Below are 22703 nucleotides of genomic sequence, written 5' to 3' on the forward strand. Positions count from 1 at the left end.
GGAGTCCAAAATAGGAAGACATAAATATAAGATAGTAATTAATCTAATTGGGAAATCGGCAGAAGCTACTTTGCCCAGAGTGTCGTTCCTTACTACCACATGGAGTGGTTCAGGTGACTAGCATAGAGGCATTTAAAGGGAAGCTTGATAAGTACATATGGGAGCAGGGAATAGAGGTTATGATGATTGGGTTGGATGAAGTGGGGTGGGAGGGGCTTATGTGAAACATAAACACCTGCACTGACCAGTGGGGCTGAATGGTCTGTTTCCATGCTGCAAATACTCTGTTATATGTACATTTTTGGGATGCACTGTTGTAGGATCATTCATTTAGTTTATTATTCACACAATAATTTTGCTTGCTGGCATCTAACTGAATGCAGAATTGATAGCAACTGGTTTCTGTTTTTGTCATAGGCTAATAAAAATTAAATTCTTGTAGTGAAGCAATGAATTTTTTTTGTTCTTTCATGGGATGTGGGCATCGCTGGCAAGGCCAGTATTTGTTGCCCAACCTTAATTATCCTTGGGAAGGTCATGGTGAGCTGCTGCCTTAAATCGCTACAGTCCATCTGGTGCGGGTGCACCAACAGTGTTAGGAAGGAAGTAATAGGGTTTTGACCCAGCGACAGTGAAGGAATGGCAATATATTTCCAAGTCAAGATGGTGTGTGGCTTGGAGGGGAACTTGCAGGTGGTGGTGTTCCCATGCATCTGCTGCCCTTGTCCTTCTAGGTGGAAGAGATTGTAGGTTTGGAAGGTCCTGTCAAAGGATGTAAGGTGAGTTGCTGCAGTGCATCTTGTATATGGTACCTACTGCTGCCACAGTGTGCCGGTGGTGGAGAGAGTGAATGGTGAAGGTGGTGGATGGGGTGCCGATCAAGCGGGCTGCGTTGTCCTAGATGGTGTTGAGCTTCTTGAGTGTTATTGGAGCTGCACTCATCCAGGCAAGTGGAGAGTAGTGCATCACACTCCTGACTTATGCCTTATAGATGGTGGACAGACTTTGGGGAGTCAGGGGTGGGTTACTCACCACAGAATTTCCAGCTTCTTGTCGTCGCAGTATTTATGTGGCTGGTCCAGTTCAGATTCTGGTCAATGGTACCCTGCAGGATGTTGATAGTGGGGGATTCAGCGATGGTAATGCTGTTGAATGTCATGGGGAGATGGTTAGATGCTGTCTTGTTGGAGATAGTCATTGCCTGGCACTTGTGTGGCCTGAATGTTGCTTGCCACTTATCAGCCCAAGCCTGATTGTTGTCCAGGTCTTGTTGCATATGGACACGGATTGTTTCAGTATCTGAGGAGTTGCATTGGGTTTCGTGCAACAGCAAAAATCTACCCACTGCTGATTGTACCAAGCAGCTTCCACAGTGCACCGTATGGCAGGGGACAAGGGAAATAGCCATTGAGATTGCACTGTTTTTGAAAAAAACATGGGAAATTTGTCATTGTAAGCAGTGGCATTGTAGTGACTGTTGCCCACACCTTTCCGAAGGCAAGGTTTTACAAGATTTAACATGAACATTTAAGAGTGACCTGGAACTTGATGAACAGTACATGTGCAAAGTTCATTGCATGTCTATTGGATTTCCCATGATTTGCCCATGGAAAGTGAACAAGGTGAATTTCCCTCTGGGCACAATGTGCTAACAGCCACAGCAAATTTAATGTAATGTACATATTATGGGTCAATTATTAAAATACCAATTTCCTGTTATGTTTATATGACTTGTCTCTCCAGGACTTTGAATACTGATTTAATGGAAGATTCTCCGATAGAAAGAATGAATTTGTAATATACAGCATCTTTCACAACCTCGGGACATTCCAAAGCACTTAACAGCAAAAAATTACTTTTGAGGTGTTATCACAGTTGTTTTATAGGGCAATACAGCAGTCCATTTGCACACAACAAGGTCCCACAAACAGCAATGAGTTGAGTGACAAGATAACCTGATTTAGTGCTGTTGATTGAGGGACAAATCAGGGCACCGAAAAGCTCCCTTGCTGTTCTTTGAAAAGTGCCATGAGATCATTTACATGTTTTCTTGGTACTGCACTGTCAGTCGAGATTACATGTTGAAGTCCTCGAGTGGGGTTTGAGCCTGCAACCTGCTGTCCATTGAGCCAAGGCTGCTGACACTCCAATCATTCTCAACCTATAATCTATAAAGGTCCAGGGCACAACACAGCTTGAAAATTCAGCTGTAGTTAGTACTAAACTAGTTGTCTCCATGAGGTGCTGTTTAGAGGTAGGATTGAAATATTGGGAGATTTAACCACAATCTCTCAAATTTGTGTGTGGCCTTTAAATGTAAAGAAAACTCCTAAGGCACTTCACATATTGTAAATAGAAACTGAGATGCAAAACTAGTGATAATCAACAACAACAGGCATTTATGGGAGTCATGATGAAAAGTTTAGACAGCTGTGGGAAAACAGTGCTCAGATGGCCTCTATTGGAGGTCTGCATCATCACTTTTTTGACCTCCAGGAGGTCCAGAGAGCAATTCTTGATCCCAAATTGTGGACCTGGGGACAAAAGCTTAACTAACCCTCTGCTTCAAGTGTGTTCCCGTCATAATCCAAAGTTACGTCATGACTCAAACACACCAATACACTGGCTGAGAACATGGTAACATAGTCAGAGAGTGGGGATGGTCACTTGTGCTAATGGCAGTAGGTAGAACTCTTGAATATCAATGACTGATGCTAAATCCTGGGAGATCAGCATCTTTATGATTCTGCTATTGGCTACAGGAGACCTGTGTCAGCAGTTAATGGCAGGCTCATAAAGTAAAAATGCCTTTGATCTGCATCCAACCAAAGCTGTGTCTGTTCTGGGTCCTTGATGCTGGCATCTGAGAGAAGCGATCTCTTCCCCTCCACTAGATGCCCCTTTTAATGAGTACAAAATTCACCCAAGATGTAAGATTTATCTTTTTAATTTGTAAAACAATTAAATAAACAATGTAGCTACTGGTGAATTCTAGGGAAGAGCACAACTTTTTATTACCATGGAGCTGTAATCAAGTGCGACACGAAAAGCTACCCGTGCCGATCAAAGCTAACTTGCCTGAAACTTTGCCTCTAGATTTTACCAGCTAAGCTGTATATCAATAATAGTTATTTCTTTGAAAGTCCTCCATCCCTATTTTTTGTTAGCCATAGCCTGCAGCATTGGAAAACAAATGCACTTAAAATCAATTGTTTGTTGGGTTTACCCTTTTTAATAACTGACTGAAATTGGGGATCAGTGTTGTGTGTTTTTGGACTGAAGGTCAATGCCGTTGTAAGAACAAATATTGGGACTACAAGGAGAGTAATTTTTGTCAGAAGCTGTTTGCCTGGCTTACAGTTTTAACCGCTACCAATCATTTTGGGAGGCTGGAACTTTAAGTGATAAGCTTCAACAGTGCTGTGCTCTAATATTACTGTGTTTCTATGTTTAGCTGGGCTGCTTCAGTATTTCATACACTTGTCAAGGACATTCGTGTACTGAGATATTTGTTTAAAATAGACTTCAGAACACGGTGCTTTCCTTGCAAGCTGGTAACATAGGTTTACTTTCAAAGTCCCTTTTAGGGATATTTCACTTTGCATCTCCCACTAATTTTTATAAATATTTTGTTAACATTCCCTGAGGAAAATGCCATACATAATTTGCATTTAATTCAAATCCTTTCCTGTGCTTTCCTCTTGATAGAGAATCTTCTGGAAATTTGAGTCAGCATCTAAAACAAAGATATGTTGACGTTTCACAGGTCTTGCTGATGGTCTTTCACTTGAAACATAAGCCTAGCTTTCACTTTCCATTCCTGACATACTGCTGCACATTTCCAGCATTTTCTGTTTTGATTCCAGATAGTCAACCTTCATTTTTCTTTCCATTTCCTCTTTCGGTTTTTTTAGATTAGAGATACAGCACTGAAACAGGCCCTTCGGCCCACCGAGTCTGTGCCGAACATCAACCACCCATTTATACTAATCCTCCACTAATCCCATATTCCTACCAAACATCCCCACCTGTCCCTATATTTCCCTACCACCTACCTATACTAGTGACAATTTATAATGGCCAATTTACCTATCAACCTGCAAGTCTTTTGGCTTGTGGGAGGAAACCGGAGCACCCGGAGAAAACCCACGCAGACACAGGGAGAACTTGCAAACTCCGCACAGGCAGAACCCGGAATCGAACCCAGGTCCCTGGAGCTGTGAGGCTGCGGTGCTAACCACTGCGCCACTGTGCCGCCCGTTAATGGTTTACTCCTGTAAAAGTGATCAAAAAGGGGTGACAGAAGAGTAGGCTGCAGGTAGTCAGGTGTATCTCCTCCAGAAATAAACTGTTACATATTTTACTTAAAGTAAAATCAGACTTCAGTAGTTTTTTCTGTAAATTGTAAATATCTGCAGACTTTAAATGTGCTGTCCTCATCTGCATGAAGGGACACAAGTACTGAATTTTGAGCACCTAATATTTAACCTTTACGCTTTGTAACGGGTAGATTTTGGGATCACGTTCAATGGAAATTTTAATTTAAAAACAAAATCGTTCAGAAAGTAAAATGTCTCTGTGTTTGTTGGACTTGGAGCAATTGCTACAGATTCGCAGCAGGGACTTGTATTTTGGCACATTTCAGATATTTCAACAGTTCTGAAAACACACTTGAAAAGTCATAAAACTAATATCCCTTTAAAATTACTGTAATGTGTCAAGAGCAAGATTTTAATGTTTTGTAATTTGGTATAAGTGAGTTTATTGGAACAATCCTGTGAATGTTGACCACATCCTCCAATTGTTTTCTGTTTTGTACAGGAAATGTTTGCCAAAGTATTTCCTTCTCCCCATCTTTACTGAATTTTATAGTCGGCAATTAATTTTTATGTTGGGCAGTGCTTGCTTACTTCTGGTTGCTGGCATCTCCAGGAAATTCCTGCTTGCATTGGAAGTTGGTGCTGCGTGGTATGCCATTGCAATGCTATTATAGACGACTTTTAATTGAAATTTACCTTTCCTTAAATCAAATTATCCAGTAATCCAAATTAAGCAATTTTAATAATTTGAATTAAACCACTCCAAATTAAGGGTAAACTAGCATGTTAATGAAGCTAATCCAATGTTAAGAGCTGCTTTATTATTGTAGTAATCAACCAATGCATTTTAAGCCACACCATTTTAAATAAAGACAAAGTTTTGATGTCTCTTATTTCTGTACTCCCTATGAGCCCCCTTCCTTTCTATTCTCTTATCCTGGAAACTTTTTTGAGTGCTTTTTTCCCCATCTATTACAATCTAAAATATTTTCATAAACTGACCTAGTTCTTCTAACTGTCATTCTTCCTTCTCTTAGCTCCCATCATCTATTTTGACAATGGCAAAAACATAAAAATATGGCCTGTCACTGATAATCCCCATAAAACCATCGAAGATACTTTATCAAATTAGTGTACTTATCGGTGACTTCCCCCTGCCCTCAGATACTAGCTGAATGAGTAAACTTGGCCAGTGCACTGCAGTGTCTACTAGAGTAAGTAAAGCATTCTGTTTGCCCCAAGATTGTTGTCCCATATTTCTGCTGTTCCTATTTCAAGTAGAATGGAATATATGTTAAATGAGTTGGTCCACAATAATTGGCTGTGTCATGGTCATTGACTCTTCTGTGTAGATGCCACCATGTATCTGGATATAGCACAAAACACTCTCCCAAGCTGTACAGTGCACCAAATAAGTAATTAGCATACTTCCAAGACCTTAATCTCAACAAGAAGTTTTTTCAGTTACAAAGTTTATATAGTTAAAACAGTTACTGTTAAGTTGTTCAGACTTTGTTCTTACAATTTATACCGTGATCTTTTTTAAAATTCATTCTTGCGAAGTGGGAACTGCTGGCCATGGCAGCATTTGTTGTGCATCCGTAGATGCCTTAAGGCAGCGATGAGCTGACGTGTGAACTGCTCCAGTCCATCCGCTGAAAGTGCTCCCACAGTACTGTTAAATAGGGAGCTCTGGGATTTTTGACTCTTCAACAATGAAGGAACAGTGATATATGTCCAGTCGGGGATGTTTTGTGACATGGAGGGTGATGGTGTTCCCTGGCACCTTGTCCTTGGTGGAGGTCAGGTAGAATATTACCCCTGTGGAATTTTTCCTGCTATCTATTTGCTGCATCTTGATTGCCTGTTAGAACTGTTGCACTTTTTTTAAATGAGTGGAATTTCCATAGAGCCACCTGCAGACTGGAGTTTGATGCATATCTGCTGCAAGGTCAAAGAGAGAAGTAATGGCGAAGAAGCTGTAACATGATTAATCAGAATTGGAAAATTATCTTAGTTTTTAGTTTTAGTTTTAGAGATACAGCACTGAAACAGGCCCTTCAGCCCACCGAGTCTGTGCCAACCATCAACCACCCATTTATACTAATCCTACACTAATTCCATATTCCTACCACATCCCCACCTGTCCCTATATTTCCCTACCTATACTAGGGGCAATTGCTAATGGCCAATTTACCTATTAACCTGCAAGTCTTTGGCATATGGGAGGAAACCGGAGCACCCGGAGGAAACCCACGCAGACACAGGGAGAACTTGCAAACTCCACACAGGCAGTACCCAGAATTGAACCCGGGTCGCTGGAGCTGTGAGGCTGCGGTGCTAACCACTGCGCCACTGTGCCGCCCCAGTTATCTGTGGTTAACTTAGCTATACCATCAAAATGTGTATATTTGTTTCTTCCTTTAATTTACCTTTTCCACAATCCTACACAAGCCATACTGCATTCCCTAGTTGGTAGGTGATCTGTTGGTCCTAGACTTCCTATTCGTTTAGCTATTCCCAGCTAAGATCGCCAGACAGGGATTAGAAGGCAATAGCTCAAGTACGATCACTATTATAAGTCTTGTTTTTGCCAACCAGTTACCCAACCCAATTGCTTTCATAATGTGAAATAGAATTTATCTTCCATAATAATATTTAATTCCTTATAAAGTGTTTCAGGGCAGCGTACTAAAAATCAGCTAAGAAAATAAGAGAAAGCAAATGCTGTAAATCAGAAATAAAAGCAGAAATGCTTTCAATTCATGGGTCAGTCATTGATGAGAAAGGACTGAGGTTATGACATTTTGATGTGCACCCTTTATTAGAATGCTGTTCTGCTAAAAAGTTTCAAACCTGAAATGTCATAATCTGTCTTTTCTCTTCAAAAATGCTGACTGTATTTTCAGCATTTTCTATTTCTTTTCTGCCAAAAGTCAGCTTCTTGATCTACAGTTTGTTATTCAATGCCAAATCTCACAACTGTACAGAGAACACCTAACTGAATCAAAATTTGGAATATGCATGAACTTGATTTCTAATTTTCAGTGATATTAGATGTAGGACATTACTTACGGTCCCACTCGGTTTTCACAGGAGTAATTCTATTAACTAGAGCACCCTAGTCCAAGTTTGCTAATAAAATGTCAGCATGGAGAATTTACCTTATTTTTAGGCCTTGTAGGGCCTGTTTGTGCTGATAGTATTGAGTCACCACAAAATTTCAGCCTTCAAGCAGACTAAAGAATAAGTCTATATAGTTTCCCTTCCAGTGTTATGTGTGTGATCATTGTGTTTTGCAAACATAAGCCATTACATTACATAATTTCTGATAGAGTGCTACATGTATTAATGCACCATGAAGACATTGGACTTTTGAATGCTACTCTCCCCACACCATGTGTTCAGTCTTGCATATAGTTGTATCAGCAGGTGGCAGGAATCTGAGGTCAGGAAGTTGGCAGGCTATTCCCCGTGTGCTACTGATTCCGAGCAGTTAGATTCGACTGACAAGATTTTAATGGTGGTAGATCAACTGTCAACTCATTTGGCAATATGGAAAAAATATGGTTTCTTAAAATTTTCCCTGGGATGTGGACAGCACTGGCAAGGCTGCATTTATTGACCATCTCTGGTCGCCCTGAGAAGAACTTTTAATGAGAAGATGGTGATGGCCCATCTGCTTCATGGCAACTTCAGAGAATATTAGCAATTAACCATATCATATCAACTGGAGTCACGTAGGATGGCAGGTTCCATTCCCTGATGGGCATTCATGAACCAGTTGGGAGTTTTACAATTCAGTAATTTCTGGTCATCTTTCTGTAGCTAGCGCTGAAGTTTAACAACCTGAGTTGCTAGTCCAGTGCCATAAACACACTACCGTACCTGTTTTTCTTTCACATAGGATGAAAAAAGCTACTTGCACAATCCAAATTTACAAAGATACTGCTACTGCTTTGAAATGTCGGGCATTGAAATAGTGAACTTTTTTTTGTTAACTCAAATCTGGAAATCTTTATTCCCTCAATTGTTCCAATTTTTTAAAAAAAGGGATAGATCACATCTAGGGGAAAGAAGTAAAATCCTCTAATACATAAAATTAAAGCTGTCTTTTAATTCCACAGAGAGGCTGAATCATTTAAAGAGCAAGGCAATGCATTTTATGCAAAGAAGGACTACAACGAAGCATTTAATTATTACACAAAAGCAATAGGTAAGAATTTGGTTTAAGCCAGCAGCTGACAACATTTCAATAGAAGAAACTGTGAACTTTGCAAAGTTTCAACCTGGTTTTAGTGGCGGCAGACCACCATGTAAAACTGCCCCCAATTTGTAATGATATCTAATTTGAATGGAGGAAGAGGCTGGTATGGTAAGTGGCAAAATTCACACTGCTGAGATTGTTGGGGCAGAGTACAAGCAGCTTGCTCTACCTCTGAACATTGTCTTACCTGGCCGGAGGTTACTAGATGCTGACATTGGGTGTACAGCAATGCAAGCGTTCAGTCCCCGCACACAAAAATTTATCCAAAAATTCAACCCATTACTCCTGATTCGACAAAAGATGAACAAGGTGAGTCTGGCAAAAATAGCCTGCTAGCTCAACTGGCAAGGAAACTGTGCCAGACAGTAATTCGACAGAAATATGTCACTGTGATTTGTTCAGCCCATGCAAATTGAAAATGATGATCTTGGTAGTACTGTACTTCACTCTTAATATTACAGAGTAGCCTTAACAATTAGGATGCTAGAATTGGCTTCAGTTCCCCTCGACTGCAGAGTTTATCAACTATATACATGGAAACTAGAGGGAGATAGGATCAAGCTTGGCTGTGATGCTACTCTTGGTTCAGTAGCTTTCTATGGCCACTGTCAAGGGGCTTACACATGAAGAGTAACTATGAATGTGAGGTACCAGAGAGTTGCTGATACCTGAGAATTCAAATTCCAACCTTGAAGGGAGAGGCGAAGATTGGAGGGAAGGAAAAAATATAGTATTTTTTTAAATTTTTATTAAACCTGGCAAGCTACTAACAGTTGATTTTGATCTGTGATTCCTCTCAGAACTAGAGTCTTTTTAACCTTGAAGGATTGTTAAATCAATTTTTTTTTATCATCACAGCCCAGGGGAGACTCAACTGAATAGGATTTCACAGTAAATGATTGGTCTATTAGTTCATTGCCATTTTCTTAACAAAAAAAGCAGTATTTTAATGGTTGTCTTTTCAGTAATAACTTGCGAAAGGGCCGGTTTATAAGTTGCTCCCTAATGTTATGCAACAAAATAGTGTTCAGAATCAAACTTTCTCACCTGAAGGCCACCCCCCCCCCCCCCCCCACCATTGTTTGAGAAACCCATCTACCTTTCCAGGAGAGAGCAACTTAAGGGCAAGAGATAAAAATGTGATCTAAAAGCCACAACTGGAGAGAATAACAGCCCTGAACTATTTTCTTGTTTAATATAAACCAAGCTGTGGTATTGCTGATGTAAATTGACATAAGCCAAGCCTTCAGACCATTTTGTTCACAGAAAAGTGATCTATCTCCTTTTACTGGGCTTGAGAAACAATTTTGCTAAACAAAAAGATTGGTTAACATTTCCACGAGCGTTGAAAAGTAAAGCAGTGCAAAGTTAATTCCCAGTCAGTGGACCATTCAGATGACTTCAGTTAGAAGATGGCATCCTATAAATGATTTGTTCAAGTCCCTGGAGGAGTTCTGTTGGTAAATACTTATCAGTGGATGAACTTCCTTGTAAAGTTACTTTCTCCTTTTAAAGATTTATGAGATATAATTCAATATTTGTGTTTGTTTTTATGCAAAGTAATAGTTGAGATGTTTACTTTGGCATTTCTTTTACTTGTTCGACAGCTCCTAGTAAGTGTTCATTTGTTTTCCCAGATATCTCTCCTAAAAATGCCAGTTACTATGGCAACCGAGCAGCAACTCTCATGATGATTGGTAAGTTCCGGGAGGCTCTTGAAGATGCACAGCAGGCTGTGAGGCTGGATGACACTTTTGTGAGGGTATGTCATGGATGATCAGATTGAATTGTAGTAATGGGTACTAGTAAATCCCTGTTTCGTTTTTTTATCGTATAGTACATGACAGAGTTCTCTTTCAAGTTTCCCCTTGCATTCTCCACTATCCTCATCGCCATTACATGTAATGTTTAGTGTGTATTTAATGAAGTCTTAAATTTGCTTATCTATTGAGTGGTTGGTAACTTCAGTTTCTGTTGAAATTTTATTCATTTTTATGTTTCTTATCAATGGCAGAGGAATGTATTCACATTTGCCTCACATTAATTCGTTGTGACCTGCTTTATTTTCTTTTTTAGAATGTATTGACTTACTTCTTTGAAACAAGATGCTCAGTTTAGAGAGATTAGAGGCCATGCCTTTTAAAGCTCTATTGTATATGGGATTCAGTTGTATCTTTGATATAAACCATGTAAAATAGATCGTAAATATTGAGCTTAACCCTGGTTTTAGTAAAATGCACATTTGTTTGCCTTGAACTGTGAATTAGCTAAGAAGTCTTCTGGAATAAGCTGAAAATCAACAGTGCTGTCAGTGGACCTGTTAAGCTTAGCCATGCCAATAAACCGTAGAAAATAACACAATAATTCCTTGTTTACTTTACAGGGTTGCCTCCAATGGTGCACTTCTTGTTGCCAATTTTGTAAAATAAGCAAAGTAGCGACAGTGCCATTGGAGTCACCAAGATGCCCTGGGACTAAATTTGCGACGTGTCTCCAATTTCTGTATGTCAGTGATGCAGATTAGACAGCTGCCTCCTGCAGTGCATAAGTAACATCAAACATCTTGGATGTGGCCACAGGTGAGCTGGCTCCTCAGCTCATCAGTACAAGCCGACAATGCGCTTTGGTATTTTTGGCCTTTACGGGCCTTCCCCAAATTTTGGAAAAGGCCCAGCCAGACTGAAAAAAATATAAAACATACCATTGCACTAAATATGCACCCAAAGCTGCTTTAAAGCTTCTTTTACCATTTCGAAACAGCTGTATATACACGAACATGCCTGTTGTCATAACCACCCCATAATGGAAACACTGCAGATTCAGGGGCGAGGCCAGTACAGGAACAGACCTATGGAAACCGTTCTGTAGTATAAATTTTGCGAGGTACAATTAATTATCACCTCAAATGGTTCCTATTTTTATAACTGCCATATGTAGCCACTAGTACTTCACCCTGGTCTTACATTAATGGAAATGCTGTCCCAACACAACCCAAGTTTAAAAGGATAGAAATTTTATTTACACTGATGGGTGTTTTATGTAGTTCAAAGTGCATATAGCGTAAAAGTTTCATACTCGCCATTATACTTTACTGAAGTTCTAAAGACAACACTGACTTGTTCCAAAAAGTTGTTGTCACTGTAGATGCTTTTTCTCCTTGCCAGCTAATGTCATTTTGTTCCCCTGAGTTTCTGGGGTACAGCGCAGAATACAGACATTAATAATCTGTGAAATTTATAGTTTCACTCCCTTTTTTTTGGCAAAAAACTGTATTAATGGTTGAAGGGGAAAGAAAACCTCTTTTTTAAATATTCTTTTCCTGTTACTACAACAGTTCACTTTTATGTTGCAGATAAAAATGTAACAATACAGCTAAATAGTATAATTATCTTTTAATTTTAGGGTCACCTGCGAGAGGGAAAATGCCATCTTTCTTTGGGGAATGCCATGGCAGCCGGCCGCTGTTTTCAAAAAGTTCTGGAACTGGAAACCAGTAACTCTCAGGCACTTACTGAGGTAAGGAAGGAGGCCTTTGACAAATATCATCAGTAGTTGATTTACCAAATCACCTTAACACGGGTACTGGATTCTAATGTTGATGCAGGTTGCCCTGAGAGCATTATATCTAAATGTCATTATATTTTTGCAGTTTTTTTAAATGTTTAAATTCACAAATACTTGTTCTGCTTACTGTAACCAGCTAATGGAATCGCATTTTCATTTAACTGCACAGTCAGTTGTCTATTGACCATTCTACTTGGGTGAGGAGGGAAAAGGTAAGCGGAGTCAAGCTGGCTCCAAGCTGAGGACCCTGGTGCCCAGGGATTGGCTAGATAGCTGGAGAATCAAGTAACAACCTTTGACTCAGAGGGGGAAAAAAGGTACGGCTGCATCTCATCAACACTTAATGGGAACCAGATCCCATGCTTTCATATGATGTCATAAAACAGCAGCAAATAAATATGGATAAAACAGGGGGTTGGGAATGGAGTCAGAGGTCGTTGTGCAGATTAGAGTCATAGAGTTGTACAGCACAGAAACAGGCCCTTTGGCCCGTTGTGTCCATGCCGGCCGTCAAGCACCTATCCTAATCCCATTTTCCAGCACTTGACCCGTAGCCTTGTATGCTGTGGGCGTTTCAAGTGCTCATCTAAATATTTCTTAAATATTGTGAGGGTTCCTGCCTCTGTCACCCCTTCAGGCACTGTGTTCCAGATTCCATGCACCCTCTGGGTGAAAACATTTTTCCTCAAATCCCCTCTAAACCTCCTGCCCCTTACCTTAAATCTATGCCCCCTGATTATTGACACCTCTGCTAAGGGAAAAAGTTGCTTCCTATCTTAGGAAAACAACCCTAGCCTATCCAGTCTGTTCATAGCTGAAATGCTCCAGCCCAGGTAACATCCTGGTGAATCTCCTCTGTACCCTCTCCAGTGCGATCACATCCTTCCTATAGTGTAGCTACCAGAACTGTACACAGTACTCCAGCTGTGGCCTAACTGGCGTTTTATACAGCTCCATCATAACCTCCCTGCTCTTATATTCTATGCCTCGGCTAATAAAGGCAAGTATCCCATATGCCTTCCTAACCATCTTGTCTACCTGTGCTGCTGCCTTCAGTGATCTGTGGACAAGTACACCAAGGTCCCTCTGACTCTCTCTACTTCCTAGGGTCCTACCAACCATTGTATATTCCCTTGCCTTGTTAGTCCTCCCAAAATGCATCACCTCACACTTCTCAGGATTAAATTCCATTTGCCACTGCTCTGCCCATCTTACCAGCCCATCGATATCGTCCTGTAATCTAAGGCTTTCCTCCTCACTATTTACGACATCACCAATTTTCGTGTCATCTGCGAACTTACTGATTGTACTTCCTATATTCACGTCAAAATCATTAACGTACACTACAAACAGCAAGGGTCCCAGCATCGATGCCTGCAGTACACCACTGGTCACAGGCTTCCAATCGCAAAAACATCCCTCGACCATCACCCTCTGCCTCCTACCACTAAGTCAATTTTGGATCCAATTTGCCAAATTGCCTTGGATCCCATGGGCTCTTACCTTCTTGACCATTCTCCCATGCGGGACCTTATCAAAAGCCTTACTGAAGTCCATGTAGACTACATCAGCTGCTTTACCCTCATCTACACATCTAGTCATCTCCTTGAAAAATTCAATCTAGTTTGTTAGGCATGATCTCCCCCTGACAAAGCCTTGCTGGCTATCCTTGATGAATCCCAGCCTCTCCAAGCGGAGATTAATCCTGTCCTTCAGAATTTTTTCCAGTAGTTTCCCTAGAAGAAACCATCTGTTATTAGGACATGTATACGTAAATGCCAAGATGATGTGCTAAGGAGAGACTTAAGAAGAAGATAGAATGATCAAATTCATTCTAGGTTCCTTCCAGGTGGTGGTATACAGCAATAAGATTCCTGTAATTTATTGATCTGCATTAAAATGACTCCGTGCCAAAAAAAGGCAACCAAGGAGTAAAAAACAATACTGAAGGATAGCAAACTACCGTCACAGATGTTAGTCATTGAAAAGAGCAATCTCTGTGCTGGGACTGGAGCAAATGCCGGATTACATCACCTCAAGATAAGGAGATGTGTGGATATAATTAAAACCAGCATTTTATTCTGGGCTTTGGAAAGGAACAGGAGATTTAAGGTAGGGTGTTAATTGGAAAGACTAATGGGTTTTAAATTGATTTTTATGGGGGGATAATTTATTTTGAAGGTGGTAGGGACCATTCCAGCAGGTATGGAGAGATTAATGTCGTCAAACAAATGACTGAGGGAAATCGAGTGGTCGGGAGCTGGGAGGAATTGAAAGGAGCAGGTCATGGGCTTCAAGATGAGATTGATGAAGGAAGGGAAATGTATTTAAGTATACTGGATTATATACTAAATATATATTTTAATCATAGACAAATTATATTGTGCAGATTGCTGAGTGTCCACAATGAAGTGCCTCTCTCACAAGTGTCCACTCACACCAGCCTGCTTTCTTTTATGTTTACACGAAATGAGAAGTATCTGGATATGACATTATCATCACTGGCAAAAATAGGATTGTGCTACTTAATGCTGTATGGTAGATCCTATCCTAGTAAGAACCTAAGTTACTATATTGAGCAATATTTGAGAAAGTTGACCGTGTTTTGGAACCTTCTAATTGGCTGTCCTGTTATTTCTCTAGCTGAAGAATGCAGAAGCAGTATTGGAGTATGAAAGAATAGCTGAAGTTGGTTTTGACAAAGGAGATTTCAGAAAGGTAATCAAACCATCATAAATATATTGGTGGGAATGTATTAAAGTTTAATTTGTAACAACTTGGGGCTTAAAAGAGTAAATTGATTTTTTTTTAAAATATTGCAGCATGTGTAAGCATTCAGCAAGTGCATGACTGAACCACTGTCAAAGTTAAACGATCTGTCTTTATCCAGTGACTTTGCATGCTGGTATTACAAAAGTTCCATTCTGTCAACATGTTTCTACTCTTGATTTTTAACGATTTGACCTTTTTTTCTTTTTTAAAATACTTTCTTTCCCCCTCTTTGTTCTCTTCCCAAAGAGGGTGCTGGTCTTCTCTGACATTTAACAATACTTCTATGTAAATGGTTAGTATAACTTTGCTCAGGGCTGCACTCTACCTTCACTCGGTGTCTCCCACAATGGCACAGCACAAACAGAGAACTTGTGTGTTATGGATGCAGACCTGCACCCTCCTTTGATCCTTTCTAAAATATTCTCATCCATCCATCAGGATCACTTTTTTAAAATTATACAGTTGCAAGAAATCATCCTCTTTCTTTAACCTGTCAGTACTCATCAATTCATTATATCTTCGTTGACCAAAGGAGTTGATGAGAGTACTCATGGTAACGTAATTGAGCAGCTTTAATTTCCCTCACAATTCTAATCGAATTAAGAAATTAATTGTCTGGTGTCCTATGTTATATCTTTTTCTCTGAATTCTTCTCTCAGGTTGTATATTATATGGATCGTGCCCTTGAGTTTGCTCCTGCCTGCCACCGCTTCAAAATCCTTAAAGCTGAATGCTTAGCATTGCTTGGTCGCTACCCTGATGCGCAGTCAGTAGCAAGGTAGATATTCATCCCTTTGAGTACTGTAACTTTTAAGTATGCTATTCACCGTAGTATTGCGAGTTTTAAATTGCAGTCATTTTGGTGAGGGGTGTTAGTTCTGAAAAATGACTCACTTTCCATTTTGAACACCTAGAGATTCAACATAGGTATTCCTAGGTCAGTTATAGCATGGTGAGATATAGAGTAAAACTTCCTCTTCCCTCCCTCCACCCTGGTGTCAGAAAAGCAACACATACTGCACCAATGTGAACTTTATCTCCCTCTATCCTTACCAAGTATTCGAGGCAGCTTTTTACTTTAGTCCCATGGCCACTAGGAGCTAAGCATTTGAGACAGTAACAACCCATAAGTAGAGCTGTACAGTAGAGTTTTTGTTTTTAAAAAGCATATTACAAGTTTATTGCAAAATATTAATTGGTAACCTTTCCCTGATAAAGTGAGTAAAGGCCGAGTAGGTAAAACACAAAGCTTTATAAGACAGCAAGTTATATAGACCAGACTGTCCCACGTTTGATTTCCTGTCTGTGCTGGGTTAATTAATCTCATCAGGGTCGTCATTGCAGTGGAACAATTGGCCTCATTGTTCCAGGGCTAAACAAGGAGGGGGAGGTGGGGAGAAACAGCCAAAATAAAGTTATACTCCTGATTATTATCCAGTGACCCATGCTGGGAAATGCACATATGTCGACGTTGCATGACAACGTTATCAGGCTTGGCTGCAGTGCTATCTGCTGTCAAGTACCCTGCAGAGACTCAACTATCATAGGGTTGCCAGTGCCCATGGGACCATACCGCAACATGAAAGGTTCAAGGGTAAACTAGGGTGGGGAGTCTATAATTTCTTTTAAATTAGTAAATGGTTTCTTTTGGAACTTTTCCCAATTTGCTGCTAGCTAAACTGTTAATTTTAAGTAGAATCTTAGGACCCAGAAAGAGGCTGTTCGGCCCATTGTGCCTGCTCTGTGAAAGAGTTATCCAATTAGTCCCACTGCTTTATTCTTTCCCCATAGCCCTGCAATTTTTTCTTTTCAAGTATTTATCCAATTTCCTTTTAGAAGTTACTATTGAATCTGATTTCATCATTTCAGACAGTGCATTCTAGATCCCTAGGTACTCTATTAAACCCTTCAAAATTTCATGCCTCTATTAAATCTTCTTTTAACCTTCTTTGCTCCAAAGAGAACAATCCCAGCTTCTCCAATCTGTCCGCTTAACTGGGGTATTGGTGATAATCCTTCTCTTATTTTTCTTGCAGTGACATTCTGCGTATGGATTCAACTAATGCTGATGCCCTGTATGTGAGGGGGCTTTGCCTTTACTATGAAGACTGTATTGAAAAGGCTGTCCAGTTCTTTGTCCAGGCTTTAAGAATGGCACCTGATCACGCAAAGGCTCGACTTGCTTGCAGGGTAGGTACTGATGGCCCTTTTTTGGGGGGGCCAGAGGCTGAAGGTTGATACTCTTACTATAGTAAATGGTTTTTGTAAAGGAGATTTTCTCTTCCAATTTAGTGATATTTTGAATTGTTTCAATGATTGAAGTTCTTTTAAGTATCAGTCACAGGGAGTGTAGGAAGCATCTATCTGTCGTCTTCCCATTTTGTGTGTGTGCAACTGGGCAATATATTTTATTGTGAAACCTGGATGAAGGAAGGGTCAAGACCAAGGTTAGAAAGAGAGGCGAAAGAATGAGATAAATCATGCAGCAAGTATAGAGGGAAAATAGACAGTTGGATCTTCTCGATTTTGTTTTGCTTGCTAGAGGGCTTCTATTGGCTCCAGCCACTGTGAAATGAGGAAGGCAAGTGAAATCTTCTCTCTTTATCTCAATGTTTTGAAAAACTGCATTATAACTACTTGTCATTTTTCAACTCTTTATAATGGTAAAAAGATCATCCAGTGATATTTTGAGATGTTGGTATGTTTTTCCAGATTCCATTCAGAGAAACAGCAGTAGCTTTTTGCCTGTATTGCCTGGGCACAGACAAAGTGGGAAATTGGGCAGGGAGGATTCTGTGCCCTTAGATTTGATTTTCCTTTCATCCATTTAAAGGGAACTACAGTTGAGTCAGTTCTGTTAGAGAAACAATGTGCCCTGCCAGTTCTGTGTTCCACTCAGGATGCTTTATAACTCGAGCAATACAGGCAAAAGTCTCACCAGTAATTGCTAAGAGTTGCTTAAACTTACTAAAATGAGCCCTGACGTGCTGAATTTGGGTTTAGGATAAACATATCGGAATGTATTTCTGTAAACCAGATGAAAGATAATTGTATTAAACCACACTATTCTGTGCCATCCAATGATTAATCACCACTGAATTATGTGTATTGTAGTGACCTGCTACTGTGATGAATTAACCTTTAGAATATTAGCATTGTAACAAAGTTATAACCAGGGTCAGTGGAAGGCTTCATAATATCTGCAGATTTGCCATGTCTGCAGAAATTTGTATCAGAAGTTTTGACAGTTCTCTCAATCAAGTCACTTTATAACTTGGCTACCTGGTTATATTGTACATATAACTTTTTTTAAAGTAACCTTTGGCTGCAGACTGTTATGAACCAAGTATTTGGACACCATACACGGGAAACACAATATATGCAGTAGCAATGTGTGTGTGGACGGGTATTTTCAGAGTTTTTAATAAATGTAAGCCGTAAATAATTTGAATTGGCCAAAATGTATCTGCCATCTCTCACAAGTTTAAGTTCCCAGAAAATGTACAATGTCTTTTCAGCACACCATGGATTGCTGCCTCAACCAAGAGCTTTATTGTGCTAATTACTTTTTAATCAGCGGTACAGCAGGCACAGAAGCTAACTGTACTGCAAATTAACACTTTTTTTCCAGCCAACGTGAATGGCCTTTGTTGTTCTGTTACATTTCTGAAATGTCTTCATTCTGCTGGTTCATGAGTAATTTCACTCTAGCTATTGAGATGATTCGATGTGAGGTTGAAGTATCACGTTCCCATAGAAAGGGTCAACCGTGCAGGAAATACAACCAGTTGTGCCTATCTTTGTGACCTGCGGGGAAGATTCCATGACCGAACACTTTAGAGCAGTTAAACAAAGTTATTATTTTCCCTTAATCATATTTACCACACTGTAAAATACCCTTGTACATGTATCTTAGTTTTATTAATAATTATCCATTAATTTTTGCAAATGCATTCAACTGCAGTAACTGCATTATTGACAATATCAGGCTTTAGCATCAAGGCCAGAATCTAGTGTTGCCTTGGTTCCTGATCACTGAAGCTGGTATAGCTTCAAGATAACCAGCCTTTAACCTTAATTTCATATGAATTGTCTGAGGGGCTGAAATAAAAACTAGAAATGCACAGAACATCAGCCAGCATCTGAAAGAACGAACGATAATTTGGATGGGATGCTTCATCATAACTCTATTGGTTTTATTGAACGGTTGAACCTAAAATGCTAAAGTTTGTCTTTCAGCAGCTTGAGAATAGATTGCCAGTGGGCCCTTCTTATGAGGACATCATGCATGAGAAGCCTAAAAGGGTGCTTTTCTATAAATTTACATTTACATTATCTTGAAAGATGTAACCTAACGGAAAATCTTAATGGTTAAACATAAATTTTTGATATGTTACTTTACGACATGTTTTAACTGAAACAGCAGTGTGGCGGTATCTACTTTCTTTCTGCAAATAGAATGCAAAAGCTTTACGAGCGAAGAAGGAAGAAGGGAACAGGGCTTTTAAAGAAGGATCCTTTGATGAGGCATTCGAACTTTATTCAGAAGCTCTGAAAATAGATCCAAATAACATCAAAACTAATGCTAAATTGTACTGTAATCGAGGAACAGTGGGATCCAAGGTAAGTTGCTCGTGGGTTTTACTGATCATTCCTGTAAATGTTGTGTAACAATCATGTTCGGACCAGATGTGAAAGGGGTCTAGGGCTCCCCTCTCAGCCTTTTACTGGTTTGGCTGTAGCAAGGTTTAATTTTTAAAAACCATGTTTTTAGCTTCCCCTCTGAGTCCATAATCACTGCTAATTGGGATTGCAAAGAAATCAACTAGACAGGTTTTCTCAGATTTAAACAAGAAAAGTGTAACTTTATTAACCATAAAACTCTAATTCAGTTAAAACTACTAAAAATACACGATGTGACCATGCTCACATGCAAACGCGATAAACACACGTAAATCGAGACAGAGGAGGAGAAAGAATTAAAGGGAGGGGGCAGGTTTAAAGTAGTAGATGGAATTTAGTTACTGGCTTTGGATTGGATGTAAAGTCTTTGATTGAAGTTAAGTCTTGCAGTTCTCGGGCCCAGTGCACACTTTCAAACTTGTTTCACTGGTCTTCTGTCTAGAAGCTTAAGTTACTTCCTTGGGTCCCTGGAACTTTGCATGTGAGAGAGAGATGCTCTTGAAGTTCAGTTGCAGTCTCGTCCCAAAATGTTGTGTGAGCACAATTCAATTAACTCCAGGTTGGCCAGCAGGTTACTCATGTGACCAGCTCCTTGTATACACCAACCTTGCCTGCAAAATTTGTGGATTCCTTCCAGCTAAGCAGACACTCTCAGTTGGGGGGGGGGTGGTTAGGGTTACACATTCAATGTCTCTTGATCATCACTATTGACAAAAATCCATCTGGCTAATTGAATCAGGGAATACTCCCATTGTCTTCATGCAACTGTCTTTTAGAATGCAAATATGCAGCCATGTTTTCAGCCACTGGTGTCTTTTTAAACAAGTTATTTCAAGTTCAAAAATAATGTTCCATATGACGAAATTAATGTCTCATTTTGGCAGGTGTGGTTTCTGTCACAATCATGAGAGTAAATGTTAAAGTAAACCCTGATTTTCCTGATGACTCAAGTTTATTCTGTGATTCGCTAAGTCATACAAACCAAGAAAGCGTCCTAACGCGGGCCTTTATTTCTGCTAAGTTAGGTGATGTTATCTGGTGCAAGGGTATGGGTGCAACAGTTGTCCTCAGCTCTCTCTAGGATAGGTAGAGAGGGTGATATCAAGCCAGATTTCTGCTAATAATCACTATTCAGGGATCTCTGCAGGAAATGCATAGCAAGTGGGGGCATGATGGGCTCAGCTGTGATGTTTGTGCATGCACTCATCACGTGCCTGGCCATTCCTCACAGTCTGGGCTCCTGTGAATAGTTGGTGTGACAACAATTGGAACCATCAAAGAAGGGCCTACAGGAGATGATGGGAGAAGATTAATGAAGAAAAGATTCAATTTGGGTAATAAATGAATACTATCAATAATATTCTCTCTAAATTTGAAAACCGTGTTGCACTTGAGAGTCTCCTGGGATGCTTTCACATTGGCTTTATAGTTTTTATGAAGGTATATCTATAATTAGGGAGAAATGGTTACACATATTTAAAGAGTATCCTCTGTTTTCTACACATTAAAGAAGTTCCAATTATTAAATGCACCAAATGCATTTAAAAATGGCTTTCTGATTTGAGAATATTTGAAGAAAGCCTGTGTGCTTATTTTAAACATTCAGAAATGCAACAGTGTGGCTGTGCCCACTCCAATATCACATTATGACTTGGAGAAATGTCAGAAATAAAATATTTTTAATTTAAAAAATCCTGTTGTGAAATTATTGAACCGGATTAATGAATTAAGTTCTGGTTGTTTGGCAAATATTTTACAGCTCAATAAGATGCAACAAGCAATAGAAGACTGCACAAATGCAATAAAACTTGATGACACATATATCAAGGCTTACATGAGGCGGGCACAGTGGTGAGTGGGTTGAATTTCAGCGTTTCTGAATGTACATTTTGTTTTGAATTAATACATCCACCAGAATTGGATTGAGACTTTTTGCATACAGGCTTCTACAGACTGTGATGGTTTTGGACTTAAAAGAACATTATCTTAACTAGTGTGACAGACAGTCCCAATATGACAAGTTTTTTTTTTACTGAAAGAGATTGACAATCATGGAATCATACAACACAAAAGGAGGACATTCAGCCCATCGTGTGTGTGTCGGCTCTTTGAAAGAGCTATCCAATTAGTTTCAGTCCCTTGCTGTTTTCCCATTGCCCTGCAAATTTCTCCTTTTCAAGTATATATCCAGTTCCCTTTTGAAAGTTACTATTTGAATCTGCTTCCACCAACTTTGCAGGTCGTGCATTCCTGATCATAACTCATTGTGGGGAAAAAAAATCTAATTTTTTCCCCCCCACCCTACATTTTTTGTGAATTGTCTTAAATTTGTGGCCTCTGGTTACCAATCCTTCCCCCCAGTAGAAATGGTGTCATCATATCTACTCTATTAAAACACCTCATAATTTTGAATAAGTTTGTGAAATCTCCCCTTAACCTAAGGCGAACAATCTTAGTCTCTAGTCTCTGCACCTAACTGAATTTCCTCATCCCTGGTACTATTCTGATGAATCTCCTCTGCATTTTCTCCAAGGCCTTCAACGTCTTTTCTACAGTGTGGTGCCCAGAATTGGACACAATACTCTAGCTGAGGCCTAACCAGTGGTTTATAAAGGTTTGCTATAACTTGCTTGCTTTTGTACTCTGCCTCTATTAATTAAGGTAAAAATCCCATATGCTTCCTTGGCAGCCTTTTCAACTTGTCCTGCCACTTTCAAAGATTTGTGTATGTGGAACTCCAGGTCTCTGTTCCTGCAAACACCTCCCTCCCCTTTAAAATTATATCATTTACTTTATATTGCCTTTATTTTCCTCCAAAATGCGGCACTTCACACTTCTCTGGATTAAATTTCATTTACCATATGTCTACCAATTTCAAACTGTCTATATCCTCCTGAAGTCTGCTACTGTCCTCCTCACTGTTTACCACATTTCCAAGCTTTGTGTCATCTGCAACCTTTGAAATTATTCCCCATACCCAGGTCCAGTTCATTAATGTATATCAAAAAGAGCAGTGGTTCCAATACTGAACTTGTGACAGAATATCACTCTGCACTTCCTCCAGTCGGATGAACAACAATTCACTGCTTCTCTCCGCT

General features: G+C 39.7%; 1 protein-coding gene across 1 annotated transcript in view; it reads left to right on the plus strand.

The window, feature by feature from the left end:
* The window catches only part of dnajc7 (DnaJ (Hsp40) homolog, subfamily C, member 7), a 39984-nt gene that overhangs the window by 8432 nt on the left and 8849 nt on the right, over positions 1-22703 (plus strand). The window contains exons 2-9 of the mRNA XM_068013444.1: positions 8447-8535; positions 10224-10348; positions 11989-12102; positions 14794-14868; positions 15582-15700; positions 16959-17112; positions 19381-19545; positions 21365-21456. Coding sequence (XP_067869545.1) covers positions 8447-8535; positions 10224-10348; positions 11989-12102; positions 14794-14868; positions 15582-15700; positions 16959-17112; positions 19381-19545; positions 21365-21456 — 933 coding nt within the window. The remainder of the gene's footprint in view (positions 1-8446; positions 8536-10223; positions 10349-11988; positions 12103-14793; positions 14869-15581; positions 15701-16958; positions 17113-19380; positions 19546-21364; positions 21457-22703) is intronic.

Source organism: Heterodontus francisci, chromosome 33 (genome assembly GCF_036365525.1).
Source record: "Heterodontus francisci isolate sHetFra1 chromosome 33, sHetFra1.hap1, whole genome shotgun sequence".
Lineage (NCBI taxonomy): Eukaryota > Metazoa > Chordata > Chondrichthyes > Heterodontiformes > Heterodontidae > Heterodontus > Heterodontus francisci.